Here is a 15,954-nt window from a genome sequence, read left to right on the forward strand (position 1 = left end):
GCTGGATGGCTTTGGGCGAGGCCCTTTTCCTCTGTTTCACCAAATAGAAAATGGGAGCGTGACCCCAGCGGGAGGTGCTGGCATCTGAAGGGCCCAGAGGTGGGCAGGCTCTGCACCAAGGGGTGAGGAGGGGGGCCCTGAGAAGCTGGGGGTCTCTCGGCTGGGTCCCCACTTCTGTTTATGCAGAACCACTATGATTTCATCTGGTTTTATACATTGAGTTTCTGCACACAGTTCTATTCAGAAAAAAAATGCTTTACAAACTCACAGTGCAGGGTGAGTTTTAAGGACCCGACTCTGACACTTGCTGCTCTAAGTGATGCTTTCTGCCACCTTCGTTCCTCTGGGCCAGTGAGAAACTGGAGGCGGCCCAGGGGGTTAACGCCGCTCCCAGGGCCCCACACCCTCCTACCCCAGCACCAGCCCTGCTCTGGGCTGAGCAAACAGCTATTCTTGGAGCAGCTCTGGCAGAAGCGACAAAGGCACCATTGTCCCCTGTGAATCCCGTTGGCTGCCTCCCTCTCCAGGAAGAACCAGCCTCTCCACCCATCCCCCAGAAACCCGAGAACCAGGGGCTGTGGGCACCTTGATTGTCCCTGGAGGCTGCAGCGAGGGGCCCAGGATGGTCTCGAGGGAGAGAGTGGGGATACTAGTGGTGGCCATGACCTCCCGCCTATGGGAAGGAAGCTAAAGATCGCGTGCCCAGGACAGGCTGCCGGTCACTGGGCCCACATCTGCTCTGCTCACCATCGTATCCCAGTGCCTAGGACAGAGCCATGCTCCATATAGACTTCGGGAATAAATGAATGAATGAACTCACCCTTCTCGGTTCCCAAACTGTATTACCAGAGGGATTAAAAAAAAATTAAAATCAGGTTACTTGCCTGCTTGCAAATATTCCGTGGCTCCTTGGTGCCGGCCGATACAACAAAAGCCAAATTCTTTGAGCTGTTATCCATCCAGTGACGTTTAGCCACTGGGTCTCGCTTGGCCCTCCAGCCTCACTCCCCGCTATGCCTCCACCCTCTCAAGCCTGCTCTGTCTCAGGGCACAGTGCACTTTGCAAATGCAGTTCCTTTCACCCTACTTTTCCCTGACTTCTCTGCTGGCAGAGAATTCTCAGCTGACAATCCTTCCTTGAGGACCCAATGCCATCGACTTATTGCCATGTTTTCTTTTCCCTTGTGGCTGTTAGCTCCTTGAAGGGAGCCCGGTTGTCTTTTTCTGTGTTGGCGCATGGCTCAGTCCGGGGACACAGTATTTGCTGATGGCAGGGTTGGCAGAGGGGGGCTCGCTTATGTGGTTACTCATGCCCTCAACACACACTGGCTGATTACCAACAACGGGCCAGGCATGGTTCTGGGTACCGGGGGTAGGTTGCAAGAAAGAGAACATGTCCACTGTGTCCGTGGAGCCCATGTTCTGGTGGAAGAGAAAGACTTTCAGTGCACTGGGCAGCCGATGAGGTGGCTTCAGCTGTAAGAATGCTCTAACGTACAAGTATAGGGTGTCATGAAGCCCTGGCGTGCAGGTCAAGGAGGGCTTCCTGGAGGAAGTGGTATTGGAGCTGCGCTCTAACCCTATACTCTGAAGGACTGCAACAATCAACTAGACCAGGGTGCCTGGGTGGTTTAATCGGTTAAGCATCCGATTTCGGCTCAGGTCTTGATCTCACGGTTCATGAGATCGAGCCCACACTGGGCTCTGCACTGACAGCGTGGAGCCTGCTTGGAATCCTTCCTCTCTCTCTGCCCACCCCCCAGTCTGCTTGTGCTCTCTCTCTCTCTCTCTCTCTCAAAATAAATAAATAAACTTAAAAAATTTAACTAGACCAGTGGGTCTGAAGTTTGGAGCGTGCATCAGCATTATCTGAAGGGCCTGTTAAAATGCAGCTTACTAGCCCATCCTGTCTCTGGCTCAGCAGATCTGGGACAGAGCCTGAGAAACTGCATTTCTTTTTCTTCCCCAAACTTATGGAGGGACAACTGACAAATATCATTGTATATGTATTCAACGTGTCCAACATGATGATTTGCTACACATACACATTGTGGGTTGAAACTATGTTTCTTTTCTTCATTTTGTAAGTCATTTAATGGCAAATTAAGGGTGATCTTCAAAAGGTATTATGGCCAATGTGCTACCATTTCTGGAGGTTAATCGGATACCTAGGACAGCAGACCCCTCTCACCCAAGAGGCAACTGGTAGTTTATCACCAGCAGTTGCAAAATCAGAACTAGGGAAGGGACAGGAGTCTGGTGACACACACATGGTCTCAATATAGCCAATGGTTAGCCTGGAAACTGCCTTTCTAACAAGTTCCCAGCTGCTGCTGCTGCTGCTGGTCCAGGGACCACAGTTTAAGAACCAAAGATTTGGACACAGGGAGGAGGAAGAGGGGCATGGGTGGCCTGGGTGGCGACTGGAATGGACGTTAGCCTAGAGCGTTGGGGAAACCAGAGGGAGATCAGCGTGGCTGCAGTCTGTGAGCACAGGGGAGGGGGGTGGCGGGAGGGGGGGACCTAGCTGGTGGCGAGGAGCTGGCCTTTCCCCCCTGTGGGCACTGATGGCTTCTAGGTTGGGGTGACATGATCATTTTTGCTCTATGGACAGATCGCCCAGGGTGCAGAGCAGGGAATGCGTTTCACAAGAGCCATAGTGGAAGTGAGGGGGGCCCAGCGAGGGAGTGACTGCCGCTGTCCAGGTGCATCATGATGGTGGTGTGGGACAAGGCGGTGGCCGTGGACATGGGGAGACACGGCTGGTGTCAAACAGAGGAACGTGGAGCAAGCCTGGGATGCGGTGCCAGATGTCAAAGAGGGAGGTTTACTGAGCCCGGCCCCATGAGTGTTTTATTATGGCCTCTGACAAGCCGGCCAGCCTCTCCGATCTTCACTCTGTCAGTGGGAAGGGTCACCAGCTTGGCCTCGTGGGTCTGGGGTGCCCATTCACCCCTAGGCGTGAGGGCACGGCTTGCCTGCTACCGCCTGGCATCTGACACTCTGGGCTTATCCACCTGTCCCTGGTCTCGTTAACACTGGGCGGGCATCACCCCACAGCGAGCCCGGCTCCTGGCGATCTGAATGTGACACCCTGCGGTGTCTCTGCACGGGTCTCTGCAGGAGCCTGAGGGGGCCCGTGGGTGCCAACTTGGCACGCGACCCCATGGCAAGCACCCTCAAGGAGAGGGATGGGGGGAGGAAGGCAAAGCATCAAGCTGGCGCAATGGGGGCTGGGGACAGGGATGGCGCAATGGGGGCCCCCTTCTGTGCCTGGTGACCTTGGCAGCCTCTCTCAGCAGGCACTGGTGCTTCCGGCCGCCCCTCTCCTTTGGGCAGAAACCATCTCATCCGTGGTCACTCCCTCCCCAGACACCTTCAATGCCTCCCACTGCCTATTTAACAAAGTCTAACATCTGAGCCTGGCAGTCGAAGCCCTGGCTTGAGCTCACAGACTCTCTAGCCTTACACTCCAGGCTACAGAGTCTATGCCCTTTCTGCCCCTGTGTGCCCTGTCAGGTACCTGCTTCTACATGGCATGTCCTGGTCACGCTGTGCACCCTGTCCACCCTTCAGCTTGGGTGCCTCCTCCTCCAGCAAGTCTTCCCTGATGCCATCGGCCAGGATTCCTCCCTCCCCTCCCTTTGTTGGTGCTTCAAATGGCACTTAGAACAAATGCTCACCATTTTTTCCCATGAGTAGTATGGCTGCTGTGAGGCCATAGCTCATTATTGTTCTATTGTTCTACCAATATGACACTAAGCCCAATGTTTTTTCATGATAGTGACTTCCAGAGTATGTGTTATGTGCCAGGCACTGTTCCAAGCCCTTGGCTCGCATGACCTCAGTCCATCCTTCTGACACCCCATGAGGTCTGTATCAATTATCATCCCATTTTACAGATGAGCGTGTTGGGACCCGCGGAGGGTGAGCACATGCTCTGAGCCTCAGGGACGGTGTCGGCAGAGTGTGAGGTAAATTCAAGCTCTCAGACCTCTGGGTGGAGGAGCCATAGGTTATGGTCTTTCCCTAAAGGTCCTCTAGCGGAGGGGGATGGGGGAATGCCAGGCTTGGCTCAGGACCAGGGCAAACGAGAATGAGAAGCCCTTAGGGACCCTCTAGAGCTCCCTGCTTATTTTGTAGGTGGGGTCAGAGGCCCAGACAAGGGACACCAAAGGCTTGGGTGAGTGACCTAGACAGTCCAAGCCCCTGGCCATGGGGTCTGGCACTAGGCAGGCGGAGCTGCCTCTGAAAACCAGCCTCCCCTACGATCTAACAGGCGTGTCTGTCCAGCTGGGGCGGGGGGTGACACGGAGGTGAGCCCTTGTCACCGTGCTCCCAACCTGATGCAGGGCCCCGTGGGCAAGGGGAGAAGGCTCTCGGGGACCCCAGCTATGCAAGCCGGGCTGGACACACAGGGTACCAGGTCCTCCTTAGAACGCAGCCACCCCGCCACCACCCTCCCCGCCCCCGCCCCGGCCCAAGCACTAGCCTGAAACCAGAGCCCCCAGACAGCTCCTGGCAAGGCCTCCTCCTCAGGGCTGAGAGCGCTGGGTGCTGTTCTAATTTATGAGGCCTCCTGACTTGGCCTGATTCCTCCTACCATCATTCTCTTAGGAGCAAGCACTGCTCTGCCAAGCTCTGGCTACACGCCCTTGACCTTCCACTGGCCAGTCCAACGGCGCTCACCCACTGGGGCTGGAGGTGGAGCGCTCAGAGCCCAGGGTCAGGCCAGTCCACATGCATCACTGGCCACATCCATCCATTCATTTACTCAATGAAGGGGCCCTTCATTGACTTGAGGGCTGGAGGTATATGGGAGCCAGCGTGGAGGAGGACAGGCCTGGAACTTAAGTCTCAGAAGGCAGCCTGGGAGAGTGGTCGGGGGCCTGGGCTCAGCTCCGCCACCGTTTGCCAGCTGGGCCATCTTGGACAAACGTCCCTTACCTCAGTTTCCCCACCTATAAAAGGGGGCTAGTGATGGTACCTAATTCCTAAAATTGTTGTGAGGTTTAAACACATATAAATTATTAAATACGTGTGAGATGAGTATGAAAGGTGTTAGGAAGGCAGTCTGGTATGGAATAAGTGTTCAATAAATGTTAGCTAGTGATATTAAGTAGATAAGATCTGCAAAGAAGAAAATAGTACTGGGTGGAGAGCGGCTGGGGTCACAAAACCAAGGTAGTGAAGAGCGCTGCTCAGAGGAGGTGATATCTGAGCTAAGCCTGGATGGATGAAATGTCAGGCTTGCAGAGGTCTGGGGGATAGCCCTCCAGGCAGAAGGAATGGCATGTGCAAAGGCCCCGTGGTATGAATGAGCTTGGCATGGTCGAGAGCTGGTAGGATCCACAAAGCCAATGCGGCCACAGTGGAGTGTGTGCAGGGTAGCTGGCAGGAGGAGATGGGGTCAGTGAGGCAGGGCTTGGCCCTCTAAGGGAGGGGGAGACCATGGCACCCCAAGTCTCCATTGCTTCTAACTGGATCGCAGACCCTTCCTGGCCTTTGTGCTAAGGGTACTTGCTAAAACGCTCATACCAACCAAGGAACAGAAAAGGAGTCTGAGAAGAGTTGAGGGAGTGGGATGGTGAATTTTGATGCTCCAGGCTCTTCCCCAAAGTGGGGTACAAGTCTGTACCCCTCCCTATTTTCCCAGCATTTTACTGTGCCTGCTTCTCCTGCCCCAGTACCCGCTCTCCCCCCACCCCCCTCCTATCTTCTGCCAGAAAGTGATGGTCAAGATCCGACCAGGAAACATGGCTGGTCAGCCTCTGCCCTGGGGTGTGTGGGGGGAGGGGGCAGGGGACCGTCCCACCCCCCCGTCTCATCCTGAGGTCAAATGTAATTTAAGGGATCACTCTGCAGAGGGAAGAGATGATTGTCAACGTCATCCGTGCCCTGAAGCTCCTGCAGGATACGGACCCTGAACTTTTGCCACCAGAGTGAAGGAGGGGACGCCGCTCATCCCCCCAGACTGTGTAAATGAAGGGGGGGCAGGAGAATCTGTCTTCACAACCTGGTCTGTGGGTCAGTGGGAGAGTCAGGCAGAGGGTGATCACCCCGTCCCTTGACTCTAAGGCTGCCCTGGGGGTGTCTCCACTGGGAAACCAAAGGTGAGTAGGGAGGGTGAAAACAACACAGGGTGCCACTGCTCTGTGGCCTCCCTAGCGTCACGCCAGCATCAGGCGGGGGCCCGGGCAGTCCCAGCGAGGAAGCAGCTGGCCGGCTAAAGGGACCATCAGGGGGAGATGGTGCGGGCAGGGCGTAACGTGTGCCAGACCTAAGATAAGATGCTTTTGGGAGTGAGAGAAGGAAACAGAAAGTTCCTTTAACAACTATTGCAAAGCAAATCTCTAGATAAAAATCCCCACTTCCTTTTTTCTGTGCATTTACTCCAGAATGTGCCTGGGTCAGGGCGCCCACCCCCAAAGGGTCAGTGTGGCTGGGGAGAGGGTGGGTCAACCATAGCATTTGCTGAGCAGCGGGGCAGGGAGGCCCCCACTGTGTGTCTGGGGAGGGGAGTAGTGTGTGCATCTCAGGAAAGGGGGTTCCAAGCCCTTGGGAATGGGGGGTGGGTGTGGAGACTCATTCATTCTCCTTTGTCACTCAGGAGTGAGGAGTCAAAAACACTCCCTTACTAACGGGGCCCAGGGTCCACCCGGCTTTGTTCCTAGATGTCTCTGCAGATACCCTGGGGGTGGGGGGAGCATCATGTGGGGTCTAGAGTCAGAACCTGCGTCTGGGTCCAGAAGGACTCACTGCGAAGTGCAGGGTTGAAAGGGGGAGAGAGTGAGGTGTCTGGGGGCAGTGGAGGGTAGAAGAGACACAGGCTGAGAGGGTCACTCAGTTCAACCTGCTAGTTTTAAGGTCACGCAGGACAGAGTGGAAGTTAAGTCAGACAGACCTGGACCTGCATCCTATGTGACATCGGGCGACCGGCCTCACCTCTCTGGGCCTCACTTTCTTCATCTACAAAATGGGATGATCTCAGCATGACCAGCAAGTTCTGAGGCGAGGAAGATACGAGATAATGCATTTGGTTTCTACGTGCTTGCTAACATCCCTGTCATTACTGATACTGATAGTAGCTTTTAATGCTACAGATGTGAGGAGGGAAAATGGCAGTAATAGCCCCAGCAAATTCGTTCTGGAAGGGGCTTCCTTCCTCTAGACCAGTGGTTCTCAAACCTGGGGGCGATTTTGTCCTTGGGCAGGGACTTCCGGGATTGACAACTTTTGGTTGTCACAGTTGCAGGGGGTTGCTCCTGAGGTTAGAAGCCAGGGCTGTGGCTAACCGTTCTATGATGCACAAGACAGCCCCCTCCCTTCCCAGCAAAGAGCTGTCTGGCTCCACGTGCAACAGCGCTGAGGTTCAGGACCTCTGCTCCAGACGTGTGCTGCTCGGTACAATGACAACCGCCTACTCGTGGCTCTGAGCACCTGAAATTTGGTGAGATGTGCCGTACGTATAAAAGACGCGTTGGATTTCAAAGACTTAGTACGATAAAGACAATGTAAACTATCTCATTCACGATTTTTATGTTGATTACATATCGGAGTGCTAGTATTTGGGATATATTGGGTTAAATAAGATATAGTACAAAAACTGGGGTGCCTGGGTGGCTCTTTCGGTCTCAGCTCAGTTCATGATCTCACAAGTTTGTGAAATAGAGCCCCGAGTTGGGCTCTGTAGAGGCTCATAGAGCCTGGCTGGCTAAGGTCTAAGAAAGAAAGGTTTGCAGCCTGGGAAACGGCTGGTTGAAAAGCAGCAAAGCAAAGCAGGAAAACTGGTGTCCTTTGACATGTCAAGCCTGAAAAGAACCGGACCTTACCTGTGAATCAACATGTTTTCCCACCGTGTAACAATTCATCTAAAGTAGAAAAACAACCCCCTTCCTATGATGTCTACACTGTCCCAGGCACGTTCCGCTCACCTGCCTGCACATTGCTACCCTGACTATACTTGTCACCCAAAACCTTAGGAATGTGCTTCAATCCTGCTTTTCAAACTACATGTTTCTTTCCCCTGCAGCCTTTGAGATGCACTGAGAAGATTCTCAACAGAAACAAGAGAAGAGCTTTGCTTGGGCCGGCACCACTAGAATTCTGGGCCCCCTCGCCCTCTCCTTTCTCTGCTTCAGGAGCCTGGGGTAATCAGGGTTTGCTGGTTAAACCCGGCAGGGCTCTGGGCTGACAGCGAGGAGCCTGCGTGGGATTCTCTCTGTCCGTCTCTCTTTGCCCCTCCCCAATTCGTGCGTGTGCACCGACTCTCTCTCTCAAAATAAATACTTAAAAATAAATATTATGAAAATTAATTTCACCTCTTTATTTTATTTATTTTTATTTTTATTTTTTTATTTTTTTAAAATGTTTTATTTATTTCTAGGAGAGAGAGACAGCGTGAGCAGGGGAGGGTCAGAGAGAGAGGGAGTCACAGACTGAAACAGGCTCCAGGCTCTGAGCTGGCAGTCAGCACAGAGCCCGACGCGGGGCTCGAACCCACAAACCGCGAGATCATGACCTAAGCGAAAGTCGGAAAGTCGGACGCTTAACCGACTAAGCCACCCAGGCGCCCCTATTTTATTTATTTTTAATGTTCTGTTTATTTTTGAGAGAAAGAGAGACAGAGTACGAGTGGGGGAGGGGCAGAGAGCCAGGAAGACACTGAATCTGAAACTGGCTCCAGGATCCGAGCTGTCAGCACAGATCCCGATGCGGTGCTCGAACTCACAAACCACGAGATCATGACCTGAGCCGAAGTCGGACGCGTAACCGACTGAACCACCCAGGCGCCCCACACCTCTTTATTTCAATCCTAAAAAATGTGGCTACGAGAAAATGAAAAATTTACACATGCGGCTCAGTTTGTGGCTGGCATCCTGTCTGTGTGGGACAGTGCTGGTCTAGACAGCGCCTCTTCTCTTGGGGGTGGTAGTCTTAAGGGGAGTGCCGTCGGGGGGTGTGGTCGTGGTGGCAGTGGCCGCTTTCTTGAGAAAGGACAGAGGGGATCCCCTGGCAGAAAGAGGATGCGTCCACACCTCCCCGACTCTCTGCACCACCCCCCCCCCCGCCCGGGGCTGGCCTCTCTCTGCCAGGACGAGGCAGGGCAGGAAGCCTGAGCATGGCCCCTCTCTCCTCTCCCCATCCCCCCTCCAAAGGCACCATGCCAGTCTTTCAGGCTGCAGCAAAAGGGCCTCAGTGAACAAACAGGCGGGTATGGGGACAGCTGAGGCTTAGAGACCCGAGTGCCCTGGCTACCCGCCCACTCCCTGGCAGTGCCCAGATTCGGACTGGGGGTGGGGAGGGGAGGGGAGCTCTCCCAATCACTGAGGCCTGGACCACACGCCACTGTTGCATTACGACCCTCGGAAACCACCCTGGAGTTTCCGTGTGGACAACGGAGGCCAGGGGCAGATGAGCGGCGAGCGTCCCTCGTCTGCACGGTGACCAGGACCTTCGCCTTCATGGAAAGAGGCGGGGGCTTAAGAGTATCAGGGTGGCCGGTGCCTGCCGAGGAGGGGGCAGGGCATAGGGTGGGCGGGGCTCCCAGGACCACTGGAGGTGACAGAGGAGGGGGCGGGTGTGTGGGAAGACGCAGGGGCAGCATGTGGTCAGGGTCTGGGGAGGTGGGGTGCTCCAGATGACAGGTGACTTGGGGGCAACACGCCACATTGGCATCTCCAGCTCAGCTCACGGCACAGAGAGGTTAGGGGACCTGCCTAAGGCTACCAGCATGGGGTCCCACCTTAGAGTCCGGCATGCTCTCTCCTGTTGGCACTGACCCCTCCAACTCTAGCGACGAACATTGCACATGCTTGGAATGGAGGGTTGCTGGGACAGAATGGTCATAGAATGACCCTCCTTGGACTCTCTCCACCTTTTCACTCTCACTAGCCACACCTTCGCAAGGATGCCCCACAGAATGCAGGGGATGGGCCACTGGACTTGCCCACTTCCTGGGGGCCGGGGGCCATCGGCGGGGCATGACCTCAATCCCCCTCCATGTCCTGCTGTCCCAGAAACCCTGCACCCCACCAACATTTGTGCACAAGTGAAGACGGGGAGGGAACGGGGTCCAGAATCAGGGACGCGCTTCTGACAAAGACCCCCGCCTCTGCGCCCTCCAGCCTGGCAGAATAAAGCCCTTCCCAGCCCCAGGGTGAAGTCAGGGGAAGGCATTCTGGGACACAGAGCTCGCAGCCAGTGCCTGGGGACAGGCCACCACCAGCAGCCCCCACGGGACGAAATTGGAGCCTGAGCAACCCCCAGGGCCAGATTCCGCCCCAGGGCAGCTCCCCTCTGGCCTGGCCCCAGCCTCTACCCACCCCCAATGAATCCTGCAGAAAGCTCAGCTGATTTGCTGTGGGTGGTGAGTCAGGAGGGTCTGAGAGGAAAGGGGGGGGGAGAAGGGAGGTGCTGAGGGGAGCCGAGGTGGGAAGACTGGGTGGGGGCGGGGGGGGGAGGAGGGTGTCTCCGAGGTTGTCCTGGGAAAGGGGCTGGAGAAGGTCAGACTGTGGGCAGACTGGAGTGCAGGGGAGGGGTTCTGGGAAGGGGAGCTGCGTCTGTGTGAGGGTCTCAGGATTTGGGGGAGGCTGTCAGGTTTCTGGGTGAGTTTCTTAGTTTTTCTGGGGGCAGGGGCCTCGGGATGAGGGGCAACTCGCGCTGGAGGAAGGCCGTCACGTGCGTCCCGGAATCCCAGGAGGGTCTCGGGCCGTCGCGGCGGCCCTGCTCACCTGTAGACATCGGTCCAGAGGTGCGTGCCCAGCACGTACACCGCCTCGACGCGGCTCCCGTACTGCAGCCGCACGGTCCGCTCCTGCTGCATCTTCCCCCAGCGGCCGGTCCTCGCTTGTCCAGCTCAGGTCGGCGCGGAGCACCTGCTGCAGGGGAACCCGCTGGGATCGCCCGAGGCGCTGCGGGCCCGGCGGCTTATATACCGCCGGTGGGCGGGGCGTCGCGCGGGAAGGTGGGGGCGTGGCCACGCTTGGGGGCCGGGCCCGCAGCCCACGCCCCGCCCGCCTCCCCCGGAGCCTGGAATCCGGGTGAAGTCAGCGGTTGCCAATTTCCTCCTTTCCACGCTTGCTTTGCTCCCTCAGTGCGCTTTCAGTGGGCTCCCGGCTGCGGGCGCCCCCAGTTTTTCAGGGCAGAGAGTGCAACCGCGGAGCTGTCAGAGGGGCGAGGATGGAAGCGGTGGGAGCCCAGAGGGAGTGGGGGCCCTGACCTGGCCTGGGGCCCCGGACCTGTTTTCCTAAAGGAGGCATTTGCAAACTCACGGGAAGGGAGGCGGGAAGGGAGGCGAGGGAGTCAAAGCCGAGAAGCCAGATGCAAGCTGACCTCCCCTCCACCTTCCTGATCGGGGAACATGGGGGAGGGGGAACCCAGCAGCCTCCGGGGTCAGGACGCCAAGCCAAGGCGCCGATGAGAGGGTGGGCGCTGGGAGCCTCGGCGTGGCTTCTTCCGGAGGAGTGGTCAGGTGTGGAAGTGAAAAGGGCCGTTCTGGCTGTGGAAGACGGAGGTGCCCTGGGGCAGCGAGGAGTGAGGGGATGGGGTGGATGAAGACCCCAGCTGGGGCTGTGTGAGAGGGCAGGATTGATCTGAGCAGAGGTTGTGGGGTATTGATGCTGCAGGGGAGGGACAGTGAGGGGCTCCATTCTGGCCTGGGCTGCTGGGTGAAAGAGGGTGCCACCGCAGGGGTCGGCCTGGGTCTTGCGGAGGCTGAAGCATGGGACAGGTCCAGTGGGAGCCCAAAGCAGTCCCCACCGCCATCTCAGACCCTCCCCGCTCTGAAGCTAAGCCAGGGCCTATCCAGATAATCCAGCCAGCTATGAGTAAGAGTTCCTTGGTAGAGGGGAGTGGAGCTGGGGAGGGGGAGAGAGTGGACAGAGGTTATAAGAAGGACGAGGGAGGCTGAAGAGGGGTGTGTTTGTCGAGGGGCCAGGACTGCTGGGGACATGGGAGCCCTGGGAGGGGTGCACCTGAGTCAGAGGGATGAGGCTCACAGGTGCCCGGAACTGAGACACACCCAGCCCCTGACCCCATCAACTTTCTCGAAGCGGCCCAAGTTAGGAAGTGGTGAAGCCCAGCTGCTCGTGGGTAGCAGGATCTGGGAGGAATGTGGGTGGAGAAAGGGGAAGGCCTGAGTTGGGCTGGGAGGGGGCGTGTGCCCCCAAAAGGCTCACAGACCCAGGGAGACGCTGGTAACTTTTAATAGGCTCCTGGCAGTGCCGAGGGAGCGCACCATCCTGGCAGGAGACAGCTAGATGGTAGCTACCTTGGGCACCTTGGAGCTGCCTTTGAGGGTCCCACCAGGTGGGCTCCTGTCTGGGCATCCCTCTGCTGGAGTCACTTTTGAGCCCCTACTCTGTGGCAGATACGGGCCATATGCTGGGGGGGGCGTGTCCCACCTCCCTGGGGGGTCATAGAGCACGACACCCTCATCTCACCCACCGGGGAACAGAGTTGGGGGGGAACACTGCACCCCCACCAAGGCCCCGGCAGGTCACGACAGGAGCAGCGTAGGGATAACGTCAGGCAAGAGGCGGTGATTGCCAGCGGAGAGGGAATAGCAGCAGGCCCTTAATGCGTTCTTTCTGGAATGTGCCAGGCGCGGCTCCAGCGGTCCTTTTCATGTATTAGAATTAGATCATTGTACCCTCCCGATTAACCCTGCCACTTTACACATGAAGAAAGTGAGCTGCACAAAGGTCAAGGTATTTGGCCTCAGTCTTCTAGATCCCGAGAGTGACGGAGCCAGGGTAGGAGCCCGTGTGGCCCCGGGGGGGGGGGCGGACGGGTGCAGAACAGACAGGAGCAGAGAAGCGACGTGGTCTCCGAATTGGTAGATGACGAAGCCCAAGTTCTAGTCCCTTTGTAGGGCCTGCCTCTGTGGAGCCCTGGACAATGCCCCCTGCCTTTGGAGCCTCATTTCTGTCATCTGTGAACAACTGACCTCTCAGCAAAGACGGGAGGCTGACATTGCATGAGACAATGTATGGGAAACACTGGCACCGTGCCTGGCACGAGGCAAGCACTCGAGAGGTGAGACTCCCTCTCCCTAAAAAATTCCAGCCTGGGACACCTGGGTGGCTCAGTCGGGTAAGGATCTGACTTTAGCTCGGGTCATGATCTCACGGTCTGTGGGTTCGAGCCCCGCATCAGGCTCTGTGCTGACAGCTCAGAGCCTGGAGCCTGTTTCAGATTCCGTGTCTCTCCCTCTCTCTCTGCCCCTCCCCTGCTCACACTCTGTCTTTAGCTGTCTCAAAAATAAATAAATATTAAAAAAAAAAATCGAACCTGGACCCAGTGGACCCGCACTCAGGGTTCCTGCCCTTGGCTCCGGGCTTGGTTGTTGTTGGGGGGGCCGGGGGGGTCTCCCAGTGCCCAAGGGTTTAAAATAGCTGAAGTGATCACAGCTGTCGGTGGATTCAGGGCCGGAGGTCTCAGGCATCACGGCTGCTCCCACCGCTCCCCTGGGGACCGGAAGAGCCGCAGTGGCATCACATTGTGCCTTTTGGGGAATGTCAACAAAGGGCAAGCTTAGCGTGGGCCGGTTCCTGGCACTGACCCGCACCCCACAGCCCTGACTCCGGCTTCCGCCAAGCTTGTGGCTGGAGAGCCCGGGCTGGAAGGGCTCCTCTGAGCTGTTCTGTGCTACGACCCTTTCCTGGGGGTCTCTGTGCCCTTCTGTGCCAGGCCTTGGGGAGGGGAGGCGGACATCTGCCTTGAGGAGAGCGACAGCTCACTGAGAGCATCATTCATGCTAGGGTTTAAAAAGACAGAGATAGACAAGTAATACCTGATTAGCATCGAAAAAGAAAAAAAGCATGATCACCCATGATATCAGCACCGGAGACACCACAGTGAACTTTTTTTAAACTATGATCCCGCCCAGAGGCCATCGGGCGCTGCTGTGGGTGACCACCTGGCTTAGCCCTCAGGCTCTGCCAGAGGCCGCCCTGAGGGCTTTGCACCTTTTAGCTCATTTAATCCCCCAACAACCCTGTGAGACGGGAGCTATTATTATGCCCAATTTGCACAGAGGCACCAACTGGCCTGGTGGAGAGGAGCACGTATGGCCTTTGGACTTGGCAAAGCTGGGGTCAAGTCCAGTGCTGCCCCTTGCTAGCTAGGAGACCTCTCTGGACCTTAGCTTCTTGTTCCTAACAGGAGAAACTTGCAGGCACGGAGCCTGCAAGGTTGTAAGGAATAGAAAGGTGATACACACAGTAAAATGTTTAGCATATCAGAGCCCAGCTCAGACTAAGTCCAACAGATGGAGACACACACACACACACACACACACACACACACACACACACAGTGTTCCTGCCCCAGGCTAGGGCTCATCATTTTAAATATCTAAATACATGTTAAGTTTTTGTAAAAACAGGCTTCTGACGTCCATGCTGTTCTATTAACACGCTTCTGCAATTTTTTAGAAGCATGCATTCTGATGGTGCGATCATCATCCCCCTTCCTATTGTCCAGAACTTCAGAGTTTGCAGATTAAAGCAAGGTTCAGATTACCCACGGAGACTCGGAGAGGGGAAGGGATCGGAGCCAGGTCACCCATCCAGACAGCAAATGGAAGAATGCAGGGTAGGGAGTAGATGATACTTAGTGAGTGCTACTGTGTGCCAAGCCATACCAGGCGCCCGGTGGTCTGAGATCTAAAAACAAACAGCTGTGCCATTCTTAGGAAGGAGAGGGCAGGCACAGAGGAGTGCCCTTGATCACTGCTGGGGTGGAAAGACTTTTCTCTACCTTTCAAGATTCTTGTAGCTGCTCTAAGAATCCACCTGAATGAGACAGATTCATGAGAGAAAATCAAACGGAGTTTAATAGCATGTATACCTTCTGTATACATGGTGGGTGGGGGACTCAGGAAAACTGAGTAACTCCTGAAATGGCTGAAGCCGTCACCTTAAATACCATTTTTGGCTAAAGACAAAAGAAGAGGGGTGCCTGGCTGGCTCAGTCAGTAGAGCATGCAACTCGATCTTGGGATCATGAGTTCAAGCCCAACACTGGGTGTTGAGGTTACTTAAAAATAAATAAATAAATAAATAAATAAATAAATAAATAAATAAATAAAATGTTGGGTTGGGAGTCAGTTATGGGGGGGACCAGGAAAAGCACAGTCAACAAGGATCACGTTGTTATGCAGATTTAAGATTCTCCACTGAGAGAGTGTCTAGAGATAGTCATGCCCCTTTTCCTGGTACAGTGAGGGAGACACCCTTACAAAAAAAGATTTCCCTTATACATATTAAATGTCTCTTATGAAATGGTAACTTCTACTGGTTTTCAGAGCTTCTCTTTTGCCTGCAGTTTCTTAAAAATAACCAGTTTAAAATAACAATATGCCAAAGAGGCATATTTTGGGGTGATCCCCAAAACCACTCAAGCAGATGCCTGAATCTAAAGCCCTTCTGTGTAGAAGCTCTTTTTTTTCAAATCCTCCTCCTCCTCCTCCTCCTCCTTCTTCTTCAAGTTTATTTATTTATTTTGATAGAAAGAGAGGGAGAGAGAGAGAATCCCAAGCAGGATCCTCGCTGTCAGCGCAGAGCCTGATGTGGGGCTCAGTCTCATGAACTGTGAGATCATGATCTGAGCCGAAATCAAGAGTCAAACGCTTAACCAACTGAGCCACCCAGGCGCCCTATACAGAAGTTCTGGAGGGGCACTGAGCCAGGGCCCTGGGGACGCAGAGGAGAGGGGCAGGGCTGCCTTGTAGAATGAGGCGAGAGATGGAGGAGGGTCTGGAGGGAGGAGGAGATGGGAAGAATGTTCCAGACAGAGGCAAATGCACGTGTGAGGGTCTGGTGAGTTCCATCTGACCAGGGTTTAGGTAGGGCAGGGGCTGGCCGGGCCAGGACCAGGTGACACAATGCCTTGTAAGTCACAGGAAGGACTTTTGGCTTTACCTTAAGGTCACAGGAAAGCCTCGCAAGG

The 15,954-nt window shown here is 55.4% G+C and overlaps 1 protein-coding gene and 1 pseudogene across 2 annotated transcripts in view; both read right to left on the reverse strand.

Moving 5' to 3' along the window:
• The window catches only part of PADI2 (peptidyl arginine deiminase 2), a 46,900-nt gene extending 36,008 nt beyond the window's left edge, over positions 1 to 10,892 (reverse strand). For both annotated transcript variants that reach the window (XM_039228970.1, XM_039228969.1), the window contains exon 1: positions 10,734 to 10,892. In XM_039228970.1, coding sequence (XP_039084901.1) covers positions 10,734 to 10,825 — 92 coding nt within the window. In that variant the 5' untranslated portion in view covers positions 10,826 to 10,892. The remainder of the gene's footprint in view (positions 1 to 10,733) is intronic.
• LOC120229841 lies at positions 2,209 to 2,333 on the reverse strand (annotated as a pseudogene).
• Positions 10,893 to 15,954: the final 5,062 nt, after the last annotated feature.

Source organism: Hyaena hyaena, unplaced genomic scaffold (genome assembly GCF_003009895.1).
Source record: "Hyaena hyaena isolate Hyena2069 unplaced genomic scaffold, ASM300989v1 scaffold_35, whole genome shotgun sequence".
Lineage (NCBI taxonomy): Eukaryota > Metazoa > Chordata > Mammalia > Carnivora > Hyaenidae > Hyaena > Hyaena hyaena.